An 11,279-nucleotide genomic window follows, 5' to 3' on the forward strand; every position below is an offset into this window, starting at 1 on the left:
TTCCTCTCATCCCTCTCTATTTGCTGTCCCTGACCCTCTCCTCTGTCACACCCCGTCCTCCTTCTCTCCCAGGTGTCTGAGTTGCGACAGCAGCTGCGTGAGCGAGGTCTTCCTGTCTCCGGCACCAAGCCCGCCCTCCTCCAGAGGCTCCGCCCTTTCCAGCTGCCCCACCTGTGCTTGACCCCTGTGCCCCTCTGCCAGCTGGGTACCAGCCAGGAACCCCTTACCCCCACCTCCTTGCTCACCCCCAGCCACTACCCCAGCTCCAGCCCCAGCTCTGGAACTGACTCCCCCACCAACAGCCCTAACCATCAGGTCTACATCCAGTCCACTGGAATTCTGAGCGGGGTTCCAAACGGAATTGTTAATGGCATTCCGAATGGTAATACTAATGGAATAGGGGTCAGTGTGGTGGGGGAGCAGTGTGGCTTCCTGGCCCCTGCGTTAACCCCATCGTCGATACCCAGCCCCGGTCTCCCCCCATGCTCCTCTTTGCCACTGTCGACTGCCCCCCCCTGGCGGTCGGAGCAGGAGCAGCAGGAGCTGAGCCTGGAGCTGGGGATGAGGGAGAGGATGAGGAGCAGGCCCAGGGAGAGGCTATCTCCTCCTCTGTCTCTATCCTGTGGAGGTTCCCTCCATCCCTTCCTGCAACAGGATCCAGGATGGCCCAGAGGGACACCAGAGAGGGAAGGACAGACAGAGATCCTGTTCACACAGGTAAAATAACACACCTGACTCAGACAGACAGACCAGTCACTCCTATACCTGACAGACAGAAAGATACACCAGTCTCTCCTGTATCTGACTCAGACAGACAGATACACCATAGTCTCTCATATACCTGAGACAGACAGATACATCAGTCTCTCCTATACCTGACAGACAGAAAGATACACCAGTCACTCCTATAAATCAAATTTCAAATCAAATTTATATAGCCCTTCGTACATCAGCTGATATTTCAAAGTGCTGTACAGAAACCCAGCCTAAAACCCCAAACAGCAAGCAATGCAGGTGTAGAAGCACGGTGGCTAGGAAAAACTCCCTAGAAAGGCCAAAACCTAGGAAGAAACCTAGAGAGGAACCAGGCTATGTGGGGTGGCCAGTCCTCTTCTGGCTGTGCCGGGTGGAGATTATAACAGAACATGGCCAAGATGTTCAAATGTTCATAAATGACCAGCATGGTCGAATAATAATAAGGCAGAACAGTTGAAACTGGAGCAGCAACACGGTCAGGTGGACTGGGGACAGCAAGGAGTCATCATGTCAGGTAGTCCTGGGGCATGGTCCTAGGGCTCAGGTCCTCTGAGAGAGAGAAAGAAAGAGAGAATTAGAGAGAGCATATGTGGGGTGGCCAGTCCTCTTCTGGCTGTGCCGGGTGGAGATTATAACAGAACATGGCCAAGATGTTCAAATGTTCATAAATGACCAGCATGGTCGAATAATAATAAGGCAGAACAGTTGAAACTGGAGCATACCTGACAGACACATCAGTCACTCCTATACCTGACTCAGACAGACAGATACACCATAGTCTCTCCTATATCTGACAGACACATCAGTCTCTCCTATACCTGACAGACACATCAGTCTCTCCTATACCTGACAGACACATCAGTCTCTCCTATACCTGACAGACACATCAGTCTCTCCTATACCTGACAGACACATCAGTCTCTCTTATACCTGACTCAGCCAGACAGATACACCATAGTCTCTCCAATACCTGACTCAGTCAGACAGATACACCATAGTCTCTCCTATACCTGACTCAGACAGACAGATACACCATAGTCTCTCCTATACTTGACTCATCTCTCCCCAACAAACTTCACACAGGTACACAACCATATCATCCACAAGATTTAGCTGAGACAGTGCAACACATCACTGTGATTTTATCTTACCATTTACAATATTCACCGTTAAATACTATATAGCTTCATACAGTATGTACAATTTAACCTCCTCCACTGTCCAATCAGGTGTTCTGCTGCCAGCCGTGGGACGTGATTGGCCAGGACTTTGAGCTGCCTATGCAGATCACAGCCAGTCCTATTCAAGCCCCACCCAGCGTCCGCAGTCTGGAGGAGGAGTTGCAGGAGGCCATTAACAGAGTACTGGTCAGTGTGTATGTGTGTGTTTATTTTTTATTTCACCTTTATTTAACCAGGTAGGCTAGTTGAGAACAAGTTCTCATTTGCAACTGCGACCTGGCCAAGATAAAGCAAAGCAGTGTGACACAGACAACAACACAGAGTTACACATGGAGTAAACAATAAACAAGCCAATAACACAATAAACAAATCAATGACACAGTAGAAAAAAGAAAGTCTATATTCAGTGTGTGCAAAAGACATGAGGAGGTAGGCAATAAATAGTCCATAGGAGCGAATAGTTACTGTCACGAACCGGCTCAAAGCCCGTAAGGGAGACAACGTGGAGATAAGGAGTAACAAAATATATATTTATTAACTAAAGCAACTAAGGAAAATATACAATGGTGTGTGTAATCAGTAGTGTAAGTGAGTGTTTTGCATGCATTAATGTGATAATGCAGGGTTTTGAAAGGTGCTAAGGCAAACAACCAAAAACCACCAAGAAACACAACAAAAACTATCAAAGTGTCTGCATGGAGAGAGTCTCCTCCATGATTGGGGAAGTGGTGTATTTATCCTGGGAGACACAGGGCCCAGGTGTTTCCCATGTAGCTGACGACCCTCCCAACTCCGCCCACCAGCATCCTAATAAGGAAACAACAAAGAGAGAATACGGCAGACAGAGTGGGAGGGTCGTCACATTACAATTTAGCAGATTAACACAGGAGTGATAAATGAGCAGATGATGTGCAAGTAGAGATACTGGTGTGCAAAAGAGCAGAAAAGTAAATAAAATAAAAACAGTATGGGGATGAGGTAGATAGATTGGGTGGGCTATTTACAGATGGACTATGTACAGCTGCAGCGATCGGTTAGCTGCTCAGATAGTTGATGTTTAAAGTTAGTGAGGGAAATAAGTCTCCAACTTCAGCGATTTTTGCAATTCGTTCCAGTCACTGGCAGCAGAGAACTGGAAGGAAAGGTGGCCAAATGGGGTGTTGGCTTTGGGGATGATCAGTGAGATATACCTGCTGGAACGTGTGCTACGGGTGGGTGTTGTTATCGTGACCAGTGAACTGAGATAAGGCGGAGCTTTACCTAGCATGGACTTGTAGATGACCTGGAGCCAGTGGGTCTGGCGACGAACATGTAGCGAGGGCCAGCCGACTAGAGCATACAGGTCACAGTGGTGGGTGGTATAAGGTGATTTGGTAACAAAACGGATGGCACTGTGATAGACTGCATCCAGTTTGCTGAGTAGAGTGTTGGAAGCTATTTTGTAGATGACATCGCCGAAGTCAAGGATCGGTATGATAGTCAGTTTTACTAGGGTAAGTTTGGCGGTAAGTTTGGCGGTGAAGGAGGCTTTGTTGCGAAATAGAAAGCCGATTCTAGATTTGATTTTTGATTGGAGATGTTTAATATGAGTCTGGAAGGAGAGTTTACAGTCTAACCAGACACCTAGGTATTTATAGTTGTCCACATATTTTAGGTCGGAACTGTCCAGGGTGGTGATGTTAGTCGGGCGAGCGGGTGTGGGCATTTGGTTTCACTAGCGTTTAAGAGCAATTGAAGGCCACGGAAGGAGTGTTGTATGGCATTGAAGCTCGTTTGGAGGTTAGTTAGCACAGTGTCCAAGGAAGGGCCAGAAGTATACCGAATGGTGTCGTCGGCGTAGAGGTGGATCAGGGAATCGCCCGCAGCAAGAGCGACATCATTGATATATACACAGAAAAGAGTCGGCCCGAGAATTGAACCCTGTGGTACCCCCATAGAGACTGCCAGAGGTCCGGACAACATGCCCTCCGATTTGACACACAACTCTGTCTGCAAAGTAATGTGTGTGTGTGTGTGTGTGTGTAAATCAGAGTCACTGCTGACATTCATTGTGTTTTGTAAAAGGTGACCCTGTCAAGTAAACCCTTGGGTGATTTCCCTGTCTCTGTTCTGCCCTCCTTAGATGGACCCCAGTCAGTCAATAGAGGACATTCTGGAGGAACCTACCACCTGTGAGGGTGAGTGGATAGCTCTCTGGCCTCTCAATGACAATTTATAGTTCTGTAGTCACCAAGACTGGTCATGGATAATTACAAGCTTGTGTTTGTTTGTTTGTTTGTTTGTTTGTTTGTATTGCCTTACCCCTCTCTTCTAGACTCCCACTCCCACTCCTCCTCTGTCTCAGACCTCCAATCCCCTGTCACTATCCTCCCCGGCCCCTCCTCTCCTCCCCAAACAGACCAGTCCCAGCCTTTCCGTTGTCATTCAAAGGATGACAACTTCCTATCCTCTCCTCTCTGCTCCTCCTTATTGCTGGAGCTCCCGCCGTCACCTTCGACGATGGTTCCCCGCCAAGCCGCCCCACCCCCTCTCCCTCCCTCCATCTGTACTTCTCCCCTGCCTCCCACTGTGACCTCACGGAAGAGGCGGGTTCAGGCAACCTTTGACCCTGCTGATTGGTTGGGGTCGCTAGCCTCTGGACTCCGCCCTCTCAGTCCTCCATCTGCCCCATTCGTTGAGACCGACTTTGGCCTCAATTCAGATCTGAACGTCAACCGAGCGTTGGATCTCATGGTGGAGCAGTGGTGAAGGTCTTAGGTGTGTTGTATATGTATGTATGTATGTATGTATGTATGTATGTATGTATGTGTGTTAGTCGGACTTCAACATACACCTCCCAAACAATGGGAACAGATTTGTGAATGTCCATCCATCAGTCTATCCATCCATCCCCTCTGTCCACTCTGTGAGTGAGTAGTCTGTTTGAGAGAGGTGACTGCAGGTCTGTACCCCACGCAATGTCGAGAGACAGATGCTGCTGCATTGGAAGAGATGAAAAAAGATTGAGTTGCATTGGTGGAACAATAACTGGCAGAGGGAATCACACACACACAAACCTTGGGTTGTCCTGTTAAATAAAAAATGGCCAAATACAACAAATGAGCAATGCATATTTGGAGTCACACACAATCCAACACATTGTTCCCCACTGTAAACAAAGAAACCCAGTTGAACAGGGCCCCTACTGTTCCCCCAGCCACAGTCATTGAGTCTGAGTCATTCATGAAGGCCATTAAAGCCAGACTGGGCAGACAGACAGGGCACACAGCTTGTCCATGTCTCCAGACCTTTCCCCTAGTGCCAGACACACAGTCGGCATGTGGAGAGAGAGAGCTGGCAGACACACTTCCCTGTAAGGGTTGTGTGGTATGTGCACGCCTGGCTGCTTCTGTTTGTGTAGGTGTGTGTGTGTTAATACAAGTATATTGGCAACAATTCACATAAATATACAATGTGTGTGTGTGTGTTATTTATCTGAATTGTTGCAAATATACTTGTAGCTCCTACTTTGTGTAGACTAAGTGTGCAATGTCTCTGAGTATTGATTTTGTACGGTTGATCTGTGCGAGAGCGAGAGAGCAAAGCCGCTTCCACATTTCGTGTCTATTTTAATTGTGGTCTCAACACCAGTCTGTTGCTGCAATATATAACACTGTGAGGGGGTCACTAAAACCTAATGAACCACCATGTTCAATTCAATGCTTGTCTTTTTTTTATTTAAGAGAAGAAAAAAAACAACTGGTAAACATCCTATTAAGCCAAGAGATAAATAGCAATCACTCTGAGAGGCTTCAGAGCCTGCAACACCACCATATTACCAGAGTGTATGTTCTCATCAGCGCATGAGAACAGGTGGCCACTGAGGACCTCCCACAGTGTTTGGAGGAAACAGCTTGGTGCTCTACACACTGTAAGGGCCACAGTCACTGTTTACACCTGTTGTTATGGAGATAAAAAGGTCAAATAAAGGTTATGCGCAGGATAACAATGGCAATTAATTTCATTAAACAATTTCATGATTTTAGCTTAAGATTTTTTCAGTGCCTTATCCCATACTGTAAAAACAGGTAGAATCAAGAAATAAATCTGTCCCAAAGAGAGGCTGTTCTGATTGCAGGAAATGACACAGGTGTTCCCTGAGACCACAATCTCTCTCTTGGCCAGTTCCAAATCAACCTCTAGCCCCTAGGCACTTGATAGTTCTGGATAGATATAATCAATATGGTAATAGCTCCACCATTCCCCTGATAGGCTATGTGGAACTTTCCCCATATCGCTCACAGCTATCCAGCCTACTAGAAGTTGTGCCCTGGTACGAGGGGCTAGAGGCTAGGGGTCCGTATGTGATTGGCCATATTTTAAATGACCACCAGGGGTGTCCCATCAGTAAAGAGCTGAGGAGGTGAATACTGTACTTCTCCCTAACATGGATCATGATGAAGTTGTCTGTGTTTCCGTGCTATCAGTGATTGACAAGGCAGTCCAAGAGCTTATTCTCAGGGTCAGAACGTTCAGTATTCCACATGATGTTCTACCAGATCCAATGGTTCTGAGGTCATGACAGACTTAATTCAGCTGTTGTGATTCCGATTAGTTGTATGGCCTGTCAATTAGTGAAGTATGTGAGCACTGATTATGGCCTGGCCTGAGAGCAACCCACAGCCTCTGTTAGCAGTATGGCGACGGCTCCACCTAGCCTTTCAATAGGCTTCGGGGAACTTCTGCCATATTTCTTCTGCCTACCTGGTTCATGTAGATTAGAAAACCAAAGGGGTGTAGGGGCTAGGGGTTGTTTTTGGACCAGGCCTGTGTTATGTTCCTTGGGAGAATACAACACATAGTGTGCTTTCCTAACCTCCTAGCTGACTCGACACCCTTCTTAAAGACCATTGTGTGAACAAACTGTGATCTTACTAATGTTCCCCAGAGACATATTTATTTATATATATGGTTCTGATGTTCCCCACCCAGTCTCTGAATAATAACCACTGCGCTAAGTGCAATATGGTGTATGTGAAGGGCACAGCCATTGGGAAATACCAGGTCCCCATATCTGTCTTGTCGTTACTCTAAACAAAATGGCGTAATGGGTCCTCACTCAACAAGATGTTGAGTTCATTTTCAACGCTTAGTTCATTTTACGGTTTTCACTGCATCAGGGATAGCATACACAGATGTTTCGGCTTCACAGCCTTCTTCAGTGTGTAGGTACAAATGTATTTGAATTCAAAACAGCATTTGTAGGGAACAACAGGTTAGCAGCAGGTGCTTCTAAGCAGAGTTACCAATCATCTGCCAAGCTTTCATATTGAAGCATTTCACGAGCAGCTTTCACCGTAGAACTGTAGAAAACCATGTTGAATGGTGACAATGGGACAGACTGACGACCGTGATAATCACGGTGGTCAAACACGTTCTCTGTCTGCTGCACTTAGGATGACGAGAGAGAGAAACGCGGGAGAGTAACATGCTACCTCTTGTGAATGGAGATGCTTAAGGCCTACTGTACTCTGTCTGGTCCTGGAAAACCACTGTGTATGCTGGTTTTCATCTGAATCATTCTCTTCCCCTACATCTGTGCTGATATCACCTGACTTATGTTAGGCGTGTATCACTTTCATAATCATTGGAGAGGTTGGTGGGTTGGTTGGGAGAACTGTCTATGCTAGGTTATTCCAGGAAAAGCAACAGGAGACTAGGTGAAGCTATGCTGCAAATGCCTGATCCTTCCTGTCTGTCTGTGTTGTGAAGGTATTTCTTTCCCCCTTGAGGCTTTCTGTAGCCAGAATGAGACAAAGAGGGATGAGACTGGGACGTTGTCATAATCAAGATCAGGAAGTATCAGAGCCAACTGTTGCCATTGTTTCAGTCAGCTCCATTCATTGGGAGTTCAATGTCTTCCAATGCTGATAACTTCCTGAATAATCTTCAGATTGATAACGTCACTGTCTAATCTTTCTTCATCTCATCCTAGTACTGTAGTGTGGGGATGACCCAATAGCAAAAATAAACAGTATTTAATTGTATTTATTTAATTATGTAACTTATTCAGGCAAAATGTTATCAATACGTGTTCAAATTGTATTGTAAAAAACATGAAGAAATTAAAAGTCTTAATAGATTTCCCATCCACTGTCTCGTTGTCTTGTGTCTGATCAGGATGTCCCAGTAAATGTCCTTACTGGAGGTGATTGATGGCAAATTATTGATGAGGAAAAGGGATCATGAATTGTAACCAATGGAAGCTACATTGCTCAGGAGAAGGGAATATTAACTTAATCATTTGCTCATTCTACATCAGTCGCAATGTGACTGGTAATACAAAGTTAATAATATTTCTGGGCATTTTAATGAAGCTTCCACACACACACACATAACTCCGATTACAACTCACCCAGGTAAGTAGATTTGATCGTGAGGTTGAAGCCAAACAGAGGATTTATTTGTTTTATTGATAGGCCCACGAATAAATTATATTTAAAAAGCCATGAAAAATGTATGACTTCCACACAACTTGATTGCGATCCAGAATGTTCAGTCATCAGTTAGTCATGTGAACGTACAGTTGAAGTTGGAAGTTCACATACACTTAGGTTGGAATCATTAAAACTCATTTTTCAACCACTCCACAAATTTATTGTCAACAAACTATATTTTTGGCTAGTCGGTTAGGACATCTACTTTGTGCAAGACAAGTCATTTTTCCAACAATTGTTTACAGTGTTTATTTCACTGTATCACCATTCCAGTGGGTCAGAAGTTTACATACACAAGTCAACTTAGTGTCTTTAAACAGCTTGGAAAATTACAGAAAATGTCTTTAGAAGCTTCTGATAGGCTAATTGACAATGAGTCAATTGGAGGTGTACCGGTGGATGTATTTCAAGGCCTACCTTCAAACTCAGTGCCTCTTTGCTTGACATCATGGGAAAATCAAAAGAAATCAGCCAAGACCCCAGAAAAAAAACATTGTAGACATCCACAAGTCTGGTTCATCCTTGGGAGCAATTTTCAAACGCCTGAAGGTACCATGTTCATCTGTACAAACAATAGTACCCAAGTATAAACACCATGGGACCACACAGCCATCATACCGCTCAGGAAGGAGACGTGTTCTGTCTCCTAGAGATTAACGTACTTTGGTGCGAAAAGTGCAAATCAATCCCAGTGTCACATTCGTCGTAAAGAGGAGACCAAAGTGCAGCGTGATAAGAATACATTCTTCTTTTAATGAAGGAAGAACATGTAAACAAAACGACCATGCCGCTAGTCACAACGAGTGCATACACAGGCAACTACACATAGAAAATAACCCACAAACTATCCAAGGCATATGGCTACCTAAATATGGTCCCCAATCAGAGACAACGATAAACAGCTGCCTCTGATTGAGAACCAATCTAGGCAACCAAAGACATAAAAACACCTAGACTGGGGAAACCCATAAACATACAAAAAACCTAGACAGGTAAAAACACATATCACCCTCGTCACACCCTGACCTAACCAAAATAATAAAGAAAACAAAGATAACTAAGGTCAGGGCGTGACACCCAGAACACCAGCAAAGGACCTTGTGAAGATGCTAGAGGAAACAGGCACAAAAGCATCTATATCCACAGTAAAACGAGTCCTATATCAACATAACCTGAAAGGCCGCTCAGCAAGGAAGAAGCCACTGCTCCAAAACCACCATAATAAAGCCAGACTACGGTTTGCAACTGCACATGGGGACAAGATCGTACTTTTTGGAGAAATGTCCTCTGATCTGATGAAAAAAATAGAACTGTTTGGCCATAATGACCATCGTTATGTCTGGGGGAAAAAGGGGGATGCTTGCAAGCCGAAGAACACCATTCCAACCGTGAAGCACAGGGGTGGCAGCATCATGTTGTGGGGGTGATTTGCTGCAGGATGGACTGGTGGTGCACTTCACAAAATAGATGGCATCATGAGGGAGGAAAATTATGTGGATGTATTGAAGCATCATCTCAATACCTCAGTCAGGAAGTTAAAGCTTGGTTGCAAATGTGTCTTCCAAATGGACAATGACCCCAAGCATACTTCCAAAGTTGTGGCAAAATGGCTTAAGGACAACAAAGTCAAGGTATTGGAGTGGCCATCACAAAGCTCTGACCTCAATCCTATAGTTGGCGCCCCCCCTCCTGGGTTGGCGCCCCCCCCCCTTGGGTTGTGCCGTGGCGGAGATCTTTGTGGGCTATACTCAGCCTTGTCTCAGGATGGTAAGTTGGTGGTTGAAGATATCCCTCTAGTGGTGTGGGGGCTGTGCTTTGGCAAAGTGGGTGGGGTTATATCCTTCCTGTTTGGCCCTGTCCGGGGGTGTCCTCGGATGGGGCCACAGTGTCTCCTGACCCCTCCTGTCTCAGCCTCCAGTATTTATGCTGCAGTAGTTTATGTGTCGGGGGGCTGGGGTCAGTTTGTTATATCTGGAGTACTTCTCCTGTCCTATTCGGTGTCCTGTGTGAATCTAAGTGTGCGTTCTCTAATTCTCTCCTTCTCTCTTTCTTTCTCTCTCTCGGAGGACCTGAGCCCTAGGACCATGCCCCAGGACTACCTGACATGATGACTCCTTGCTGTCCCCAGTCCACCTGGCCATGCTGCTGCTCCAGTTTCAACTTCCACCTGACTGTGCTGCTGCTCTAGTTTCAACTGTTCTGCCTTATTATTATTCGACCATGCTGGTCATTTATGAACATTTGAACATCTTGGCCATGTTCTGTTATAATCTCCACCTGGCACAGCCAGAAGAGGACTGGCCACCCCACATAGCCTGGTTCCTCTCTAGGTTTCTTCCTAGGTATTGGCCTTTCTAGGGAGTTTTTCCTAGCCACCGTGCTTCTACACCTGCATTGCTTGCTGTTTGGGGTTTTAGGCTGGGTTTCTGTACAGCACTTTGAGATATCAGCTGATGTACGAAGGGCTATATAAATACATTTGATTTGATTTGATTTATAGAAAATGTGTGGGCAGAACTGAAAAAGCATGTGCAAGCAAACTTTAGTTATTGACCAAATACTTATTTTCTACCATAATTTGCAAATAAATTCATAAAAAATCCTACAATGTGATTTTCTGGATTTTTTTTTCTAATTTTGTCTGTCATAGTTGAAGTTTACCTATGATGAAAATTACAGGCCTCTCTCATCTTTTTAAGTGGGAGAACTTGCATAAATACTTTTTTTGCCCCACTGTATCTCCCTGGCACATACAATACATTTACTGTTACTGTCTTGGCTACAGTATACATATCTCCCTGGCACATACAATACACTTACTGTTACTGTCTTGGCTACAGTATACATATCTCCCTGGCACATACAA

General features: G+C 45.3%; 1 protein-coding gene across 2 annotated transcripts in view; it reads left to right on the plus strand.

Annotated features, from left to right (window-relative positions):
• Positions 1-8,067, plus strand: part of si:dkeyp-69b9.3 (myocardin) — a 28,156-nt gene extending 20,089 nt beyond the window's left edge. The window contains exons 12-15 of one of the 2 annotated variants that reach the window (XM_031785543.1): positions 73-717; positions 1,986-2,123; positions 4,060-4,114; positions 4,252-8,067. In XM_031785543.1, the coding sequence (XP_031641403.1) occupies positions 73-717; positions 1,986-2,123; positions 4,060-4,114; positions 4,252-4,685 (1,272 nt within the window). In that variant the 3' untranslated portion in view covers positions 4,686-8,067. Of the gene's footprint in view, positions 1-72; positions 718-1,985; positions 2,132-4,059; positions 4,115-4,251 lie in introns of both variants that reach the window. The other variant, XM_031785551.1, reaches the window with a different exon arrangement.
• Positions 8,068-11,279: the final 3,212 nt, after the last annotated feature.

Source organism: Oncorhynchus kisutch, linkage group LG2 (assembly GCF_002021735.2).
Source record: "Oncorhynchus kisutch isolate 150728-3 linkage group LG2, Okis_V2, whole genome shotgun sequence".
Taxonomy (NCBI): domain Eukaryota; kingdom Metazoa; phylum Chordata; class Actinopteri; order Salmoniformes; family Salmonidae; genus Oncorhynchus; species Oncorhynchus kisutch.